The following is a 21428-nucleotide window of genomic DNA, read 5'->3' as shown; positions in this document are numbered from 1 at the left end:
AGTAGACGATTTTGCTCTAAGCCTCACAGATAGTGGGCACTTACCATTAGGACTACAATAAGCTTTCTACACAACATAGTGCGACAGTGTTTTGTCTTAAGTTTTACTGGGTCCTTTAGGGACTTTCATCTGCAATTTGACAAAATAGCCACTAGATGGTGATATTTCCTAACAGGTTTCTAAAACCAGGACGACACATGTCCCCCAAAATTCAGTGTTACAAATTTCAGATTTTTCTTCTTAAAATAAAAATGCATTAAAATAACATTTTAGAGCCATAAAATAGGAGTTCTCAAATGATTTTTTTTTAAAAAGCAAAGTTATGTAACCACTCTGGAATTTTACTGTCAAATGTCAATTATGTTACTGGCAGGACCCAGCTGCCTCCAGCAACTGGAACTCACACCGAGCCACCAGCACTTTTCGGGGACATCTCGGTAAACACCCCGGTGCTCCCCGGCAGCAGTGAGAAGTCATCCCTCTGGAGTGTCCCCCATTCACACCCTAGGGGCGCGTTTACCTAAAGATCCTGTCCTCAAGTCGCCAGCAAAAGTAGGTATTTCACTCTCTCTTTTAAAAACAAACAAAGAAATGTTTGACATTTGATATATCTGTAGCTATCTCATCGATAACTCCTCCCATCAATAAAAGCCTACCAGCTGACTGATCAGGTTTCGCTATAACCTGCTGATGCCGCTCCCCTGCGGCCAGCTGCCCACCCTCTACCCGCTCTACTGCCCCTCGGCCTGGCCTTAAGCAAAATCCCGGCTGCGATTCCTTTATTGTCAAAATTCTTTAACTATTTACAAAGAAATCATATGCCCTCTGCTTCCACGAACAAGAAAAATACATTTTCCTTCCAAGCTATCAAGACACAATGTAATTTCGTGTATTTTTCTTTCTCCCTCTCCTAAGCTGTCTGGCTCAGGTTCGCAGCTGTACCCCTGGCATCCAGCGGCGTTATTCAATAAACGAGTATGTGGAGAACCAAACCTTTAAAGTCAAAGTGTAAACCTAAAAAATATTTCAAGCTATTCCACAAATGTACCTATTTCAATGACCTGAGCCAAAACAACAGCGTGCACGCGCGCACACACACATGCACACACACACACAGTATCTCCATAAAGCCATGTGGATTTTACCAAACCATGAGCAGATGATTCAAAACAATAACGCTTAAATTTTTACTTTCCAATCCGAGTGAAAGCTTATGCCATATAAGTAGATTTTCATCGCTCATTAGTCCTTCATGGTTCACTGACTACACTATTATAAGCATTGTGCTAAATATGAATAAAGCACACAGGACCGAGGAGGAAGCAGACCCAGCCCACCAGGCTGGGACATTGGTCACCGCGCTGGGGCTGGACCGCCGTGAAGCCGTTCAGAGTTTCACTTTTAATACGCCAGAAGCCTCGTAATTGTGACTGCCCCCCCCCCCCCGTCCCGGGGCCCCCAAGAGGCTCTGATAAGGGCGTCAGGGTGACCAGGAGGAGAGGAGGAGTGCTCACGCAAAGGGGCCGAGGTACGAGGACATAAGGGACAGCAGGGAGTGTCGTCCTTGGGGCCCAGGGCGCCGACTCGGTAACCGAGCACGGGGCGGGCGGGCGGCAGGCGGCCCCCACGCAGGCCCCTTCCCGCGGGTAACAAGGAGACGCCAGGAGGCGGAGAACGACGCACGCAGCAGGGCCCCAAAGCCCCGCGCTGCGGTCCGCAGGGGCGTCCACGCCAATGGCCTCCGCTCCTCTCGGGAAAATATTCTCCCCGCATAACCACTTTAAATGCTTCCACTCGATATTGCCGCTTGCACGGCAAAGGAAAATCTGGGTAAGAGCGAGGCCAAGCCAGGCCCGGGGCACTGAACGTCAGAAAGCGCGGCCCACGGGCCTGACGCGGCCCCGCGAGGCGCCTCGGGACTCCGCCCTCGAGACGTCCCAGCCGGGGCCGCGCGCTGCTGCTTCGCGTGTCCTTCGTCATCCTGTGCGTATTTATTTTCCGTACTTGAAACCATGATGACGAGGGGTCAGACTGCAAAAGGGGTCCACGGCACAAAAAAATCCAAGAATATCTGAATACGACCCTTCTCTGAAACAGTAACTATTTACCCAATTATTTATCTCTTAGCAAGTGTCAGGTACTTTGGCCTTGGTGATGCAACACTCTGGGTGAATTATTCGGTGACAGGGACACAAATAAATAAGACGTATCATCCCTTGGGCTTCACTGTTTGTTATTCTGAGAAAAAATGAGGGGCAGAGACTAGATGCTCCTTCTGAACGTAATAGTCTGTCACCCCACTGCCTGATACACAGCGAGAAAGAAGACTCGAGGTAAATCAATTGAAAATACCTTGATTGGTACAATAAATAGACTAAACATATTTATGATCCTGTCTTTTTAGTTATCAATATTTTTTATGCAGCTTGAGGCAATTCAACATATTATGTAATCAAAACACCCTGTATTTCTTATTTGAAATTATTATTGGGTAGGAGAGAGGTAGAATAAGTTTTTATGAACCCTAAATTAGCTTTTTTCTTTTAAGCATTTTAATCGCTCTTTAGACTGTAGAGTTCTGTTTTTCCTAATTTACTTTCACACAGTTAGTTGTCAGCTTGGTAATGTCTTCATGGATCTCGAAACCTCTGACTGTTTCTATAGGTGACCTAATCGATAGAAAATTAGGTGAAAGTAAATGCTTCCAATGCAAGTGATCCAATCCATGCATAAAAATCTTCCGCACACGGGATCAGGTATACCTTCCTGACACAAGGAAAACCGGCTTCTACCTCATTTGTTTAGTCTTAAGTGGATTTACGGTCAGTAATACCTACTCAGCCACATCTTCCTAGTTTAAATAGCATATTTCTCTTATATTGAAGCTACTTTGCTAAAGCAGTCTTTTTTATTGAATTACAGTTGACATGTAATACTCTATTAGTTTCAGTGATTTGGCATTTATATAGATTACTAAACGATCTCCACAAATCTAGCTCGTCTGTCCCCAAAGTTATTACAGTATTATTAACTATGTTCCCTACGCCGTTTATTACAAGCCATGACTTGTTTATTTTACATCTGGAAGTTTGTGCCTCTGAATCCTCTTCACCTACTCAGCCCCTTTCCTCAACCCCTCCCCACTCTGGTGACCACTTCCTATATATATGACTGTTTCTGTTTCGATTTGTTTATTCATGTTTTTTTAGATTCCATATATAAGTGAAATTTTACGGTATTTGCCTTTCTCTGTCAGACTTATTTCATTTATCGTAATACCCTCTCGGTCCATCAAGGTTGTTGCAAATGGTAAGAGATTATTCTTTTTTATGGCTGAAAAATTTTCTGTGTGTGTATGTGTGTGTATCTATCAATGGACACTTAGGTTGCTTCCATATCTTGGCTACTATAAATAAATCTGCAGTGAATGTAGAAGTTCTTATATCTATTCAAATTAGTGTTTTCATTTTCTTTGGATAAATACCCAGAAGTAGAATTGCTGGATCTTGTGGTAATTTTATTTATAATATTATGAGGACCCTCCATACTGCTTTCTATAATGGCTATAACATTGCTTTCTGATTTCAAAGTATACTACAAGTCTATAGTAATCAAAACAGACACACAGATCAACAAAACAGAATAGAGAGCCCGGAAATAAACCTATGTGTTTTTGGTCAATTTATCTATAACAAAGGAGACAAGAATATACAGTGGGGTAAAGACAATCTCTTTAATAACTGGTGCTGTGAAAATTGGACAGCTATATGCGAAAGAATGAAACTGGACCACTATCTTATACCACATACAAAAGTATATTCAAAACAGATTAAAGACTTGAATGTAAGACCAGAAACCATAAAACTTCTAGAAGAAAACACAGGCAGTAAGCTCTTTAATACCAGCCTTAGCAATATCTTTTTGGACTCGTCTCTTTAGGGAAAGGCAACAAAAACACAAATTAACTAATGAGATTACATCAAACTAACAAACTTCTGTGCAGCCAAGAAAACTACCAACAAAATGAAAAGGTACCTGCTGAATGGGAGAAGGTATCTATCTGCAAATCACACACCTGACAAGGGGTGAATGTCCAAAATACATAAGGAACTCATGCTACTCAATAGCAAAAAAACTAACAATACTCCAATTACTGCTATTGGATTCCAAGTAAAACTAGAACTCAGAATGTGTACTGTCTGATTGGAACACGTCACAGCACAGACACACAAGGGCTCACGAGACGCTTATCTGACAAGCTGAGGCACGCGCGCACTGTCCTAGAAATGAGCGTGGCGCTTGCAGCGCCCACGCGGGTTACGAGACAAAGGGACAGAAACGCTCCAGGCCCCCCTGCAGCTCCGCCCGCCGGACACCCCTCGACCGCCCGTCACCCCGAGAATGCCTTCCGCCAGTTCCCCGGCTTCATCCCTCCACAAAGCAAGGGAAACAAACCGCTTTCCCTCAAAATGTGTCAGAGCTGGAACTAGATGTCGGCAAGCAAAAACGGACCCGCAACAGCCCCGAAGCCAGCCGACTTCCAGGTTCACAGAGCCGAGGGCACCGACTGCTTAACCCAAAGTCAGTTAAACACAAATAACATTCTGATTTATGGCCACAGTAATACGCTGTCTGTGAACCAGTGCGGGCCTAACCAGCAACACTCGATTTCTGATTTTGTTTCGACCATCGTCCACTATGGTGCCTGGGATGTTTTGGGTTGGTATTCATGTAAATATTACAATACCCCATTTTACATTTAATTACTATTTCAATCTTAAAATAGAAATGGTGTTCTGCATTCACGTCTTTTCATACTTCCATTGATTTTAATCTATGAACTTCTGTATGTGATTATTCTTTAGCAAAAACAAATTCACTAAGTAAATTCAATTACATATATATTGGCCTCACTGCAAAAATAAAATTAATTAATTAATTTAAAAAGCCTTCATTGGTTAAATATAACCTTTTCTTTATTTTCCCATTGCCAGCCCCTACCCTCTGAAATAATGCAACGTCACTGAGACGCTTAACTGTTCTCTCTTTTCTCCTTTCCAACATGGCAAGTGTTTCTCAAATAATTGCTTTCATAAATATCAAAATAGGTAGCCACAACCTCGTTAAGCAGCATTCTCGTCGGATGCAAAATAAGGTCCATGGAATTTTGAATTCCTGATTACACTGCATTTACATGCTATTAATAAAACAATCCGGGAACAGACACTAACAACAATATCATGAACAAGATCAAGGGCACAAGGGGAGCCTGTCAAAACAGACCTGGTAAGCCACACCTGCACACGACCCATCGGTCCCCGACTTAGGGAGTTATTTATAAATCAACAGAGACATAGGCTCGTTTATAAGCAATTTTCCCAGATAACTTTCAATCCGAACTTCAAAGGGATGATTGAGTTGACCTGTCATTTACATCACCAAGTCCATGATCGTACTTACCAAGTACCTTTCGGAGGACACGCTCACCAAGATGAGGTCATCTCCCACTCGAACTTTCTCCCCTTCCGACCGCTGCTTCGAGGCCGGGTGGATGGTCCACCAACAGGCCTCACCTGGAGCGCAGGGGCGAGCAAAACAGACATGCCTCTCAGTTAAACCGGTTCCTTCACCAGCGACTCCGAAATAAAAGAGGGAAATGAAACAAGTTTTCGAAATCGGTCTCCTTAAAATGAAATTGCTCTGTTCACACGACCTTCAGAAATGTGAACTGTAATGCAAATTAATCTCTTAGACCTTGCAGATCAAAAGAATTAGGCCGAATAAACTTAAGAGAAGACGCACTGAAATGCAAAGGTTCTCATAGAACTGGTTGTGACATTTTTGAGAAGTGTGGTGTCTTTTTTCCCCCACTAAGAATTGCTTAAAAACGGTATTTACTGATGCTAACAGAAGGCTACTCACGTGGCCTTGCTGCACGTTAGGACACTGTCCACGTTGTTCTCTGGAATAGTTTTTCACCAGCTGATTTTTAAAAGGACTTGGGGTTTTGTGTTGTGACAGTTGCATTTATAAGAGTTTAAAGAACTCTGTGCTTTTGAGGGATGCTGATTTGAAATGGGTGCAATTGTTGTCATCTACATTTTTCTATCCTGTGCCTCATTTTATTGTTATTTTAAAATGTGGTAGTTTCTATTAATCTAAGGGCAAAATATAAAAGAATTCTACTATAGAAGGGTGCATAAAAAATATCTATGTATAATCAAATAATTTCTTCTAGAACAAGTAAAGCATAATCCTCATAAACTATATATCCATTCTTTATTCTTCAATCTTACTACCTAAGATAGAAACTTAGCATTTAATTCTTCAATCTGTTTCTAGTTCCTTTTAACACCTAAATATAAGTTCCATCCAAAAAATGAGAATGGTTTTAGTGATATGATTAATCATTTTCATTCTCTCCCTTTGCCCAGCTTTATTATTTTTCCATAACACTTCTTTTCTCTTCTTTCCAATTTCCCAGAGCCAGAATGTAAGCTCCATAATAGCAGGGACCGTTCATGCTTTGTTTACTGGGTCCCCTCCAGACACCAACGTTTTTGCTTTCATTGCTCCACACTCAATAAAAATTCATTTTGCATAAATGAGTAAATGAATCGGCAAGTAACATTTCTTAAGCATGGTTACGATCATCACATAACCTGTGCCCTGAACTGCTTTTCTTACACAAACTACAGTTACTTGAATGTCACCTTGCAGAATTCCTTATCCTCATTCACTCAATCCACATTTTTAGAGCTATAGAGAGTTTTTCATTCATTCACTCAGACATTTATAAAACACCACTATTTGTCAGTTGCTTTAGTAGCTGGGGATACAGCGATAAACAGGGAAGAAAATATCTGCCTTCTGAGCTTAATTCTGATGCAGGCAGGGAACTCAGAAGCAGTAGCGTGAGGGATCTGGGTGTAGGAAGAGGGACTGTCTTGTTGTTTTGACTATTTTGTAGTCATCTCATGTAGGAAAACAACTTACACACTGCGCAAGTGCTCCTTCTGTGTTTTCACCCAAATCCATCACAAGAATAAGGTTTGAGGTTTAGTCTGAGTATCCAGCTAATCGCATGGGAATGACGAGCGATGAGAACAGCGCGCACTTCCTGCTTGCACCACACTTTCCTGAGACAGTCGCTGCTCGTTTCTTCCTGACTCCGCCCATGAGGACGCTCAGCTAATGCACCTGATGGCCTCGTGCCTCCTTCCAACCCCCGCCCTGTCTCTCTGCACACAGCATCGGCATGGACCAAGGGACTCACCTGTCGTGTCTTCTTGCAAGCCAACATCGAAGGCCAGTTTATCCGTGGAAGACCGGGAGGTGGACAGGCAACACAGATACTGAAAGACACAGAATCAGTCGCTGTCACAAAACGTTCACAGCCCCAAGTCTGACTCTGACACGCGGCTCGTTGTCAGTCGATCTCTGCTGTATCAGCCTTTCCTTTTAACTACGGCTCCTTCTGCGCTGAGCCCGGGTTCTCACCGTGGGGCAGAACAGTCACCACCTCCAGCATCCGTCAGGAGTGGGGTCCACAAGGACATGAGGTCTTCCTCCCCCTCATAAGTCTGGTGACACGTGAAGACACGTAGCTGGGGACGCGCCTGCACAGCGCCCACCTCGTGTGCTGTGATGACCACGAGCGGAAGTGCAACCTGATCTGATGCTTAGAAATCTTCCAAACAGAAATTTGAAAACTGTTCATTTTTATCTCCCAGCTGCATTTTCATTTTTAATTTTTAACTCTCTGAAACCCACCGAGATTTGACGTGGGTGCGCGGCCTCACTGGAGGGAGTTTTGAACGCGTGTACGCACGTGTGCGGGTCCGTCATCTCCTCGCCTTTCCCCTCCTCCTACGTTCTCCTAACGGGGTATTCTCGGACGGCCACAGCGGCTGCGAGGCCGATGCCACAGTTACCCCAGCAAGCGGGAGTAAGCTCTGCAGGGAGGAGCTGGACAATTAGCTCACAGAGGTGCTCGAGAATATTCATCAAATGAACAAATGACATTTGCAGATGCAATTCCGAGCTTGAAGAGGGTCAGCAGAGCACACGAGGGGAACAGCCTCAAACCAGGTCTGCCGGCCATGCCCAGGCTCTCACCGGCCCGCTCCATGCAGCGTGGCTTTCGCTAAAAAAAGACTCTCACATTTATTATTTCCTGTAGCTTATGTGTTTTGATTGCCATTGAAAATGGAATTGTCCCTATGAAGTTCTAATGTGCTATTGCTATATGAAAATAGGTTGTTTTATCTAGTTTTCTTGTATCCAGCCATTTTTTAAGGTGTCTTCCTTTACATTATTTCACGGGTGCTATGAGAGCCAGGATTTCCATACAATGTTAATGGCATGTTCTAGTTTGTCTTTGTTTCTGTTTTGCCAAGAATGGCTTCAGTGTTTGACAATTGAGTATGATGTTTGCTATTGATGTGGCATTGACATTTGCTTCATCGTTGAGAAAATAATCATCAATGCTTAGTTTTTAATAGAAATAGGTGTTGGGTTTTATTAAAACCTTTTCATCACCTGTTAAAGTGATAACTCTTCTTACTTGACATATTTATGTGATGAACAGGAATGATTAGGTCATCACTAAAATCATATCCATACTTCTCCTGTACTTCTCTTCATGTACTTTTGAATTCCATTAATCAGACTTGTCACATCAATATTCACGATGGAGATTTACAGTTTTTTGCATGTGTGCGTGTGTGTATGTATTAGTATTGAGGCTATGCTTAGTCTCCTACCCTGGAGCAGTTTACATATTTTGGGAATTATCTCCTTCTTAAAAGGAATAGTGAATTATATTTATTTCCAGATATTGGACTATCACATACTCACTAAAATTAGATTAAGAATTAAATAACATGTATTATGCTTAAGCTGTGATAATACATTTTAAAAAAATCAAGATATAAGTTTGGTTATGCAGTAAGATCTCAATTATGAAGAAAATTTTTAAGAAAAGTTTTTTAATTTTTTAAAGTCCCCAACGGTTTTTCTCTCATTAATGTGACCATGAAGATTTTTTTTCTTCTTTAATTTCCAAATCTTGTAGAATGAATATGTATTTTTTTATAATATAATAAAGCTTTCAAAGAATTGAATGAAACTTTTATATATTTGTACATATTTTATACATGTAAGAATGAAATATACATGTAGGTATAGCCAATGGGTCGTGTGGGTAAGTGGGTGAAAGAGCGAGCTGACAGAGAAAAAGAAAAGCAAACATCTCGTTAAGGAAAAGAAGTTAGCAGAAAATTGACAGTGGAATTCACAGGTATTTTTTTATCTTTCAGTAAGAATACTTTAATTCTTTAGTCAATAAACTGTTTAAAACAAAGTCAGAAATGAGAAATAGATCTTATTTTACTGTTAATGCCTCTCCTAAAACTGAGCTACCAAAGTTAAGAAACTAAAAACAGGGGTCACGCGATGGCAGACGGAAGGACTGGAAAGGCCATCTAGGCGATCTTCATCTTACAATGGGACAAGGGCAGTGCGAACCCGGGTGTCCAGGCCCGTTGCTGCCATCACTGAGATGCCACTGCCAACGCTTCTGGGCCATGGAGGCCCAGGCGGTGGGCACAGCGCCCAGGGGCGGAGCCACGCCTCCCACCGCGCCCGGCGCCACTCAGTCACCACGCCCAGCGCCACGCGCCGCGCCCAGCACCACTCACCACGCCCAGGGCCACTCAGTCACCGTGCTCAGCGCCACGCACCGTGCTCAGCCATTCACCGCGCCCAGCCACTCACCGCGCCCCGTGCCACGCACCGCGCCCAGCGCCACTGCCACTCACCATGCCGCTGCAGGAATGGCGCAGCAGAATGGCGTGTCCGTAGAGGAGCGTCCGGTGGCCGCCGCCCTGAGCAGTCTGCAGAGGGAGGAGAAGGGTCGGCGAGAAAAGAAAACCCAAAGAGCAAAGTTAACAAAGTCAATAAATGCTGTCTCATTCTCCGGGAAAACGTGAGAGCGGTGACGGACACGCACAGTGCTGCGGACGGACTCCTGACCCGGGAGGCGGGCTGAGCCCGCGCCGCGCAGCGAGCCGACTTCAGCAAGCACTCATCACATCATCACGGTGGCACCTGCGCCCCCGCCGCGAGCACCTCTCCCTCCCGGGCCGTGCGTGAGCTCCTCGGGGACAGGGACCTGAGCTCTCGGCACGAAGCTCGTGAACACTGTCCAGCGAAAGCCAACGTGCAGGTGGCTCCAGGCCAGTGAGGAGTGCGAGTCCAGGCGTCAGGGTGACCGTCCCAAATGGGAAGAGGAGAGGAGCATGACTGTACTGGCTTGGGGGAAACTGAAATGGGTCCCCAAAACTGGCTGGGGAGACATGGAAGGTACAGGAAGCCACGCCGAGGAGCACCGCCTTCCCCAGAGGAAGAGGAGGCCTCACGGGCTTCAAGGGTGAGAGTGACGATATGGACCTTACAACGTGCAGAATAATGTACTTTAATATCAACACTGTCATACGTCTTTTACTAAAAAGATGTCCACTGCCTACTGCTTTACATAATTTCTTAAGATAACTTTATTTACATATGATGCTTTAAAGATCTCAGAACCACTCTTAAAAGATATTAAAAGGTATTAAAGAAAACTGCATTTTTAAAAGGGGAAAACCTTTTTCACATACTGAGAAAAAAGGGGAAAACTCTACTTTGCAAAATTACACTCCTCTTCAGACTGAGGCCTTTCTTAGGGAGTGCTGCCGTTTGCCGTTTTGTGGCCAGAATGATTCGTTACCTTGTCTGATTTGGGTTACTTTGAGAGGAGCTTAGCTTTTCATACCAGATATTATTTCCAAAACTATGAAATCCAGCTGAACTTGAGTAATGCTTGACAGTGATACCAGTCAAAACAAGATTTTTTAAATGAAAATTTAACTAAAAAGTATTAAGTGTTCCTTTTACTGTGAGGCATGCCTACATGTTTCATACGTTTATATGAATATATATACACAAATTGGTTAAGCTAAGGAGATATTTTAGTGTCTGAATTTTTTTTCAACTATAGAGTTTATACAATTAGACAATTATAGATTTTATATTAGATATTCCTTCACCACTTAAATGCTAATTTATGCCTCAGCTTTAGTTTTAACTCTCAAAAAAGTATGCAAATAATTCACGCTAAATTAATTTTGTTACTAATCATGTCACAACACAAAGTGAACATAATTTGTCACAAGGGCTGCAGTACTTTCCCTCTAACTTGTCATTTTAAACAGTTCTCTAATGGGCTCTGATTCAGAAAAAATATAATGTATCATTTCTACTCTTGTGCAGGTTGGGTAACTTGTTCATTCAATAAACATTTATCAAAAGAATCGTGGGGGGTCGGAGGGAGGGGGTGCATCCAACGGGGCAATTGGTTGTCCTCTGGTTTTTGACTCTGGCGACCATGCCGCCCCTCTTGTTAAATGTGGCCGGATCCTTGTTTGAAGTGAATATTTACGGGCTTCCTCTGGTGGTGGCAGCTGTGGGTACTTCATGCGGGTGGCTGCCCCGAACCTGGCCGGCTGCCCAAGCGGCTTCAGTGAACGGACTCGCTGCTGGCGCCAGACACGTCAGAGCAGCAGCAGCAGCTCCGTCCTCGGGAACGGGCCATTTTCCCTCTGGCCACCGAACCCAAACCCGCGAGCGCACAATGACGGGCGCGTAATCCCTGTACAACCAGGGAAGTCAGTCACGCCAACGGGCAGCGAGCGAGGCTGGCGGCCTTTGCAGTCACTCTGGAGGAAACGCCCTTGGTGTTTTTGGAAGTTCACACGTTAATTGTTCCTCGGAATCTAAAACACGGGTAGAGCAGGCAGCGCTTTCAATCGCACCAATTAGAAGGGGAATGGGGGAATTAAGTTTCACGTAACACAAATAAACCTTCGGTTCGCAGTAAGCCCACCTGCACTTTAACTAGTCCTCCTAATTCTCCAGGAAATATTACATGAGAGAAACACTTCCCTACTTATTCGAAAAATATTTATTGGGTGTCTACTGCCTAACAGGCTACAGTTCCTGCCACCGAGGGCATCAGGCAGAACAGGCTCACGGCCCATTTTCTCTGCCTTGAGAACGAATCATTCATTCATTCAACAATTTTAGTGAACCTCATGTAATTTCCTTAGAACTAGTTGCAAATCATCCGCAGAGAAAACGAAATTTAAGAACTAATCCAATCCTTTGTATATTTCTTAATACCTCCAACTATATGATGGATTATCAGGTCCTTTTAGTAAAATTATTACCTGGAACTTACATGTCCTTGAAGTACATTTCCAACTGTGACTTAGGCCCTATCTGTCCCTGAAAAATGCTACTGTCAGTCCAGTACACGCACTCCGCTCCAATGCCTGGGTGAGCCTGTGGCATAGCTGAGAGCTGTCACCAGCCCTCCGGGTCCCTTTGCAGGACCTGGGCCCCTAAGAAAGCTCTGATACACTCCCGCGGTCTCCTGCTGCTGTGCGGTCTACCGCCTATGTTAAGGAACTGTCACTCTCTCAAGAGAAAAAATAAAACAATAACAACAACCATTTCCAAACTCCTCCCTCTAAACATGTCTGGCACTGCAGAGTTGAGCATCATGTAATAAAAGGTAAGATTTGACTTCTAAAAAAATATCGGTTAACATTTTTTTCAGATCTCTGTGAGGGTTTGGTCTCATTGCCACTGAGCTGACCTTCAGGGTTCATGTTACACAACAGTGTAAAAAGAAAAACAAACTCATGAACCACAAGTGATTAAAAAGTTCTGAACACATTCAAACAAAACCTAAGCATCATTTTATTATTAACTTACTATTATTAGGCATTCCTATGCCGCTAGCTTGGCAGGGTCTTGCCAGAAAATGTCCAGTTAGGGGACTCATATTGTAAGTAAAAGCTTTGATGTAGATGTTCTACATTTACATTTATCTAGAATAATATGCATTAATAATAAGGCGTAATTTATTCATCTGCTGTCCCTCTCTGTGGGGGGAGGGAGACATTCGATCATTGCAGCTGCATTTGAGGTACTGCTGTCACAAGCTTAAAATGTAACAGCAAAAGAGCATAATGCATAAAATGAGAACAGTAATGCTAAGACCAACTAAAGGGGTTTGTACACCCACGGAAATTACTGGCTCTGTGTTTCTGTTGTTTGCGATTTTTTTGGCTCTATGTTTGTTAAATACATGTTTATACTATATTATTTGCTTATTAACATGTCTTTAGTATTATTGCCATTTAAAACTAACATTGAAATATTTTAAGGTTTTCTGTTTTACTAATCATTTTTTTTTTGCACAAAAATGTTATGTTAATCAGTGTAGGACGTTTCTCATAAATCCAAACCCTTATTATGTAAATTTTTTAAATAAATCAGACTCTACAGGAGAACTTTTCTATACCCCTAGCCTGCTATAACCTAACATGCCATCCTGGATGTAGAAAGTTAGACTCTTAAAAGCATGCATTACTGGACACAGTTACATAGTGTAGCGGTTACCATGTCTGCTTTACACGCAGAAGGTCCCGGGTTCGCGCCCCAATGGAGCCACGGTCCACAGTCTATGTCATGCCACCCTGAACAAGCCCAATCCCGTCTGATCTCGGAAGCTAAGCACGGTCGGGCCTGGTTAGTAGTTGGATGGGAGACCACCTAGGAAGACCAGGTGCTGTAGGCATTAATAATAACAAAATTTTAAATAAGCGTGCATTACTGCACAAAACACTAAGCTACACTGCAGAAATTTAAAATTATGGACAACAACAAAAATAAATTTTCCTTAGAGAACTTCTTTCACAGTGCTCAGACATTTAAGTTTACCTTCCAATACTAATACCTGGACAATGAGTTGTTTCAGGGAGACAAACAGAAACGTCTGTCAAGGTGTAAGTCTTCCCATCAGCTGAGAATGACCTTGCCACACAGACGTGCACAGCACAGGAGACTGCCGGGCCTGGCCTTTGGTCTTCCTGTGGGTCCCCAATAGCCAGCCCTGGAACCTTCAACAGCGAGTCACGTACCCAGTTCCCAGGAGTTTATAATAATCAATGGGAAATCTACCTTCAGGACAAAGTAACCAGCTGATAAAGCCAGGTGAATGTCAAGACGGCCACTTGGCACTGGACGGTTTACTTGTGATGGTGTCTTAACCAAAAGTCTCCCAAGGGACAGATCAGGGCAGTGACAGGACTAAGCAATCGCTGTTTAGCACCTATGGCGGACATGGCCCTGCCACAAGGAAGCTCTGCCTGGTTCCAAGAGGCTAGACATCTGTCCAGAACAAAACCCAAAACAGATCAGGATTGGAAGGCGAAAGCTGAATAAAAGTTCGCATCCTTCTCCTTTTAAGTGGTTTAAATTCTAATATCATGCGTATATCCTCCACTTCATCGAACTCTGACCTTCCCAGGGGGTCCAGTGCAGGTGTGGAAATAAGTCATTATTAGGCTTCTGGACTTGTCGTTAAAAGGATTCAGAGCCAACCTAATTACATTATCATAGGTATATCGCCTGGTTTGAGCTGATTGTACATCCTCTATTTGCATTGATTTTTATAGGAATCTGCTCTCACGAAAGATCCTGACTGTTTCAGGCAACTAACTGATCCATTCACCCTTCTCCAAGGGGAAGGAGACGTGGTACTGGGAAGAGGCTTGAGATGAGTAAACGAGTACAGTGAACACAGACTTAGCAAGAAAAACAAAGTATTTAAAACTGAATCTTATTAGTTACTGATTAATATTTTCAAGGGGAGAAAATGATTATGTCTTGCTGCTATTATAACATTTTTCCAACCAGAACTCTTGTTTCACAATGTGTCTAAATGAGAGATTAATGTCCCCTCTTCTCAATGTAATGATAATATTTTCTGCTGAAACATAATAGTTGCAGTCATTTGAAATTTCAGAAAATGTTTTGTGTCCTTCTTGATAGATGGCTTCAAATTACTGCTCTGCTCTGTCGTCCTGTCCAAAGTATCAAGTTCTTAATGCGAATGAACAGACCCACTTGTCAGCACCTCACGTTCCAGGTTCGGTCTCGTAAAACGTGAATGGCTGAGCTGAGTAAGGCACGCGAGACCGACGGGAACACTCTGCTTCCTTTTCAATCTGCACAGGAATTGTGACCTAATACTCTTTAGAGTTTACATCTTTTGAAATGAAATTCTTTTGCAATTTTAAGTTACATTAGGCCTTTATTAACTGAAAACAACAAATTTCTCTATATGTTGCTTCTCAGCTTTTAAGATAAAAATTAAATGCTGAGTATACAAAACTGAAACAAAAACTTTCTACGTTTTGTCCCCAATCGTGACATTCTGCATCTCTCCTTCAATGATGTGACCAATGTGCTTCAGTCTATTTTAGTCTGTCTTGTTTTAAAACCTTTCAAAATATTTTTTCAATTTGGTTGAGAAATGAAAAGGAGTTGAATTATTTCCACTTCTACTGGAGTAATTCTATAGTAGCTTCTAGGAGCCTTTTCTAATTCTCAGTGTAAGAATTTCCCATTGTATTCATGTGAAAGTGCTCGAACACAAAACAGCCAAGTAAATCCCACAGTGACGATTCTAAATGGAGAGCTACTAAAAAATATCTGTTTCAATGGAGAAATTCCGAACATTGGCTAAATAAAACTTACAAGGCTACAACATGACCCAAAGATGTCAAATGTGTTTGTTAAGCTAACAAATCTAACCATGTGATTTATTTATTTAAACTCGAAAGTTCCAAAGTTTGATTTAATTGTTAGAAACCTTTAAAATGTGAAGAAAAATGTCATGAATTAAAAAATTAAATCAAACTTAAAATGTACACAGCATTACATGTATAGCAGATGATCCAATGTCTTACCTTCATCATGAATTTCTGTGGGGGCATAAAGAAAAAAGAGAAAATATTAACTATATATTCTTTAAAGGATTTATTTTAAAATATCTCTTATTTCTAAAGATTTCATTATTCTGAATGTAGTCATGTGAACAATAAACATACAAAAACACATTCACTGTGTTGTCACAACAAGATTAATATCATCTACATGCTAGAGAAAAGCTTCAGCAAGCAAAACTCTTTTAAACATGTTTTACGTTAGTTCTTCCTTTTTCTGTGAAAACATGCTACTCTGCTGCTTTAATGCATGATTCAATTTACATTTCTAAGCACCAAAAAAACAAAGGTATAATTTAAAATCATACTCTGAAAATGCTTTAAGTTTTTTCATCTTTTGCATAAAAATGCAGTGATATAAATTGCAACATAACAAATTTTAGTAAAAATAGCGGATTAGAAACAGGTAAGGTAGATCTTTAGCTAACATGCTACAATGAGCTGCTCATATTTCATGCAAAATAACGGTGAGCCTTCGCTAGACACGCCACACTGTGAGAGGTGAACTGCAAAGAGAAAATCACAAAACAACTTTTTATCTTAAAATGAAATAGCATTTTCTCATGATTTCCATTAGAATAGCTCTTTTTTTTCCTTCTACAACAAAACATACATGTACATAGACTGTTTCATTTTTCTTTAAGCCCACAAAGTATTTTCCCTTACTCCTAGGAGACGTACACAGATGAAAAAGAGCTAAGAAGGAAAAACGGCATTACTTTTCCAAACTCAGGGCTAAATTACTTGTCACGAGCATCTCAATACCACAGAGAAAAAAATACACATATCCACATTAGTTTTACAGAAAACTAATATAGTTTTCTAACATAGATATTTCTAAGTATCACAATTGTTTCTCTAAAACATACATACGTGGTAATGTGCCTATTACTCAATGGCAATTCTATAGCGACTGATTTTTTCATTTTAAATGCTATAATTTTAAGGAAAAAATTATAAAAAGAAAAAAATCATTTCATTCTCGCCTTGAAAATACAGGTTGTTTAGTTACATTTTTGTAACTGATAACAACAGTAAATGATATCAGGAAATGAACTGTCCACGTCGAAACTGAATAATCACATGCTGGCATGTGACTGCTAGTGACACAGATATCACTAAATGAAGAATTTGGAACAATTACTTTTCAAGCTTTAATTTGAAGAAAAACAAAAATCCAAAATTTTGCTATGGAGCATGGTTTATAGCAGATACTTCTTTCATGAGATAAAATTGCTCTAGGTTTTGAAGATTTTTTTCTTTCAGAAACATTCTGAGTGATTTTGTCAGTTACTTAAACTGAATTACTTTATACTCATAGTAAGTAGAAAAAAGACTGGTCAGTAGAGTTACTGAGGCCTGCTAGTCATAATTTTTTCATTGCATTTGACTGTCGGAAGAACACATCTTAGAGGAGAGTAATCTGTAGATGTGATAAAATAGAATGAATATTAGAAATTAGCAAATGTTCAAATATCCATCTACAGAACGAGAAAGAATAGCAGATGTAATGGACACACATTATTTTAAAAGATAATTGAGAACATTACAGAGTATTTGAATCATTATTGAGGTTTTTTTGTATAAATCACCTATTTTAGTCAATTTAGCTTAAGTGCTGAACATTACCAAAGTTACAACATTATGAGATTTTCAAAAGGGATCATTCCAGGGCAAGGAGGAAAGCAAAATACATTAAAGCAAAAAGGTAAATATTTTAATCTCAGTGTAAACACTGCTTGGGTGTGATAAAAAGCAACAGAAAAAGAACACTAATAATAGCCTCTTAAAAGTTGAGCACAAGGACATGAGAAAAAGGAGAAAAGAAAGAAACTCATGCAAATAAACAAATATTTTTTTAAATAGCCTAAATTGTAGATGTAGAGAATATCATTTTTATGCTTACAGTAAGTTCAATAAAAGGATTATTTGGTGTTATTTCCCTCACGAAAATTTCACTAGAGAAGAGCTGAACTTCGCTGCACACGACACAGAGGTGACTGCGAAGCCCCTGAGTCCAGGTGCCAGCGCGGATTCTCACTGCCTCTGTCTCAGAAGGGATGCTGGGGGATGATCAATCGGCACAGAAACACAGAGGGGGGATTTTAGTTCTTCAGGGTAAAACTACAAGTGTGCCTCAGGTTTAGTTTAATTACTTCAGAACTGCACGTCAGATGAAGCTTCAAATGTGAGCAAGAGTTGGGGGCATAACCCCTTCCCGGTCACACTCCAATCACATAAAAACCAGGAAGGAAATAGCGATCCTTGTTTAACTTGAGCACAGATGGCCCTGGAAGTCTAACGGATGACGAAAAGAAGCAGAATAATAGTCTTTGGCCTAAAAGCGTGTGCCCCTTGATCCAGGAGAACTGAAAGACCTAAGGGGTTTTTGAGCATAATCATTTTGAGCAAATCAAATAGCAATACTTTATTCTGAAGATTGTAATCAAACACTGGACATCAAGAGAATGCATAATTATATTCAATCTATTACTGGCACAAAGAAAGAACCAGTAATTCAGGTGATGTAAAAAGCTCCTCTACCATAATCAGCCCTTTCAGTTGAATTTTTTAACTGTTATTTCAGTTTTGTGAAATGAAAACATTTAAAAAATTAATACTTCTACATATGGATTTGTCTTAAAGGTTTTAAATAAACCTTTACTGAAACGTCTTCTCAAAAATTATAAAGATAAGGAATTAGCAACAAAGCAACAAAATAAACATTTGGGGGCTATTATAAAGAATTACCGAATGCAACGATCTAAGAGTCTAGGTCAAAATTCGGGCTGAGAAGCCCATGGGAGTGGGGTGGAAACATCCATCAAACCGAAGCCTCTTTTGTCATCTTTTCTCTCCATGCATCGAGATGCTGGGAGTCTCCTTAATCTCCCAGCTGGTAACCGCGTGGCTTCGTCACGCTGAGAAAAAGAGAAGTATTCCACCACCAAAGATGTATGTTTGTTGGCAAGGATTTTAAATTGATGATGATTAATGAGGCTCCCAACCAACTTTAGGGGACGAAGTTTAAGATGAACAATTTCAAGTTCCAAGCATATGTCAATGTATACTATGAAACAGTACACGTGGATATACGTTTGTGACAAACCTTGCCTATTTCTCTTATAATAAAACATCCCATGTAAACGCTTCACTTTCTCGCATCCCTCCACTACACACGTCCAAGGACACAGCCCGTGGCAACGCTGGGCCATGGCCCGCAGCAGCGGCCATCGCCAGCACCTGGTCCCACGTGCACGCGGCTGTCCAGAACGAAGTCAGCATGCTTTGGGGGCAGGCCGGTGGCAACCGTTGTCTTTTCAAGCGATCGACCAGACCACTCTGTACACAGTGTTAAACTAGACTGTCTTTGCTTTGAGTGTAACGAATTTGACATAAACGTGTATAAACAGTTATCTAGTCCTTTTCAGAGGGTAAAGGAAAACGCACACGTCCGCCACACCACTGCGAAGCCTCACATTTCATCGCTGTGACCTGCATCTGCAAATCACCGAGCTGAGCTCCTGCCCTCAGCGCGGGGCAGGAGCGCTGCCTGGGGCTTCCTTCCTCCCCAGTCTGCCCAGCCCAGAGACCACCCCACTGGCAGCTAGAGAATTTCTCCTGCATCCCCAGGGACAAAGGACAGGAGGGCCATAGTCTTAACTGGCTTAATCTGGCCATGGATGCCCGCGCAGAAGGAACTGCCCTAATTTACCTACAATTTAAGCTTCATTATAATACTATGTTTATGCCTGGAAGTTTATGAATCTAATTATAACAGACTGAATTCTGGGTAAGCACATGCACAGCAGGCGAAGAGTTATATGGCAGCCAGGTGTCAATCAAAATGACCTCACTTGCCAATCACCTAGGAAGGCCTTTGGAACCACCCATCATGGCCCAAACACAAAGCAGACATTCTCACTTGTGAGCTCTCTCTCCCTCTCTCTCTTTCCCTCTCTCCCCCTCTCCCCTCGGCCCTTCTCCCATTTTTCCCCTCTCCCTCTCCCTCTCCCTTTCTCTCTCACCCTTTTTGTTGGGTACAGTGCTGGGACCATGTGCCTCCTTGGGGCATTCTCCATCTTTCTAAAATATATTTTCAATAAAAGTATTAAATCTCAATGACCTGTGATTCTTCCCCGTCTCACAGGCCCCAGTGGTGACATACGGCCTTCCTCTATAGTACGTGAAAAAAGATAAGAGCTAAGCAGTAGGATTTTAAGATTAAACAGTCAAGTTCTTGATGAAAGATATATAATATAAACAATAATGAATTTATATGGTTCTAAGGATAGAAAGTATTTAAATATTCCCCATTTCAGATTAAGCAAAACCAGAATCTCATAAAGTTCCAACAAGAGATCTGTAAAATATTTTTTTCATTACAACATAGCGGTTATTTTGAAAACTCATAGTACAAGCCACACTAGGAAGCCACACAAGAAGATTAGAGGCAACGGCAAACATGCACGCGTTTAAGTCGCGGTTTCTTTGTAAACACATGGAAACACATACCCATTTTTCCACATCAACTTTCTGTGGAAAGAAAAAGCCAAAATAAACAACAAGTAAACCAATAAATACCTAGCAACGTTTCAATTGCTGCCATTTAAATAAACTGTGGTCCCTGAACTAAAATCTACATCCACTTCAAAAGGATAAGAAACAGTACTCAAACTTTTAATTAATAACATTAAATCTCAAAATCTCAATTAAGTTAGTAATCAAACTTCAAAAGGCATTAGGCTCGAAATGCTATGATAATAACTATAGTCCAATATATTCAAAAGCAAACGTGAACATTTACCTAATTCTTAAACCTAACAGGCCTCCTGACTAAGGAAGCACTGTTCTCCTCTAATGATAAAATCTATTTAATGAAAAAGGTCAATTTAGAAATACAGCATCTAACTCTAAATCTCTCGCAAAATAAAATTTCTCTTACCCCAATCTTTTTAAGCATTATATAAAATTTCACAATGTAAAGGAAGGCATACCTTGCCAAATACTTCTGAAATTACACCAGAATCAATTTATTTTTAAAACTGTATTTACTAATGAACACATGTTGGTCTCAATCATTATGTGACTTTTAAAAATAAGTGAACAGAACTATATTCTAAATCAAAATAGAACAAATAAAAAGCTGTATATCGACAAAGACCGTTTTCTACAATGTCCCAGGATTCCTAGCAATTCCGTCAGAATAACGAACGTTTGACAGTGGAGGACTCGCTCATCTCGAAGCTTCCTCAGCCGCCTCCCTCTGACAGCGCAAGACTGGGGTCCCGTGAGAATGAGGTTCACGTCGGACTCCTCATGCATTTAACTCTATTAATAATTTTCTGCCTTAGAAAATTCATTAATCAGGTAAGACGCTAACGCTATGCAGATGCAGATTTGGGGCCATGCTAAGACTCTCCATCCCTGCTAATCAAGTGCCTAGAAGGAAATGTGCATAAAATACCATGTACAGAGTGATTATCTCTAAAATTTTGTAAAGAAATATAGAAAGAGCAAATTAAATAT

General features: G+C 41.2%; 1 protein-coding gene and 1 pseudogene across 7 annotated transcripts in view; one reads left to right on the top strand and one right to left on the bottom strand.

The window, feature by feature from the left end:
* RYR2 (ryanodine receptor 2) overlaps positions 1-21428 on the bottom strand; it is a 525506-nt gene that overhangs the window by 272883 nt on the left and 231195 nt on the right. For 4 of the 7 annotated variants that reach the window (XM_036235620.1, XM_036235621.1, XM_036235624.1 and 1 more), the window contains exons 4-8: positions 20415-20435; positions 15864-15878; positions 9822-9896; positions 7277-7355; positions 5461-5573 (exon numbers count right to left, since the gene is read on the bottom strand). In XM_036235620.1, the coding sequence (XP_036091513.1) occupies positions 5461-5573; positions 7277-7355; positions 9822-9896; positions 15864-15878; positions 20415-20435 (303 nt within the window). The remainder of the gene's footprint in view (positions 1-5460; positions 5574-7276; positions 7356-9821; positions 9897-15863; positions 15879-20414; positions 20436-21428) is intronic. The other 3 variants (XM_036235623.1, XM_036235625.1, XM_036235626.1) reach the window with 1 other exon arrangement.
* LOC118613426 lies at positions 13570-13687 on the top strand (annotated as a pseudogene).

This window comes from Rousettus aegyptiacus, unplaced genomic scaffold, assembly GCF_014176215.1.
Source record: "Rousettus aegyptiacus isolate mRouAeg1 unplaced genomic scaffold, mRouAeg1.p scaffold_m13_p_18, whole genome shotgun sequence".
Classification (NCBI taxonomy): domain Eukaryota; kingdom Metazoa; phylum Chordata; class Mammalia; order Chiroptera; family Pteropodidae; genus Rousettus; species Rousettus aegyptiacus.
Note: the sequence above shows the minus strand (reverse complement) of the source record. Positions and strands in the feature narration are given on the sequence as shown.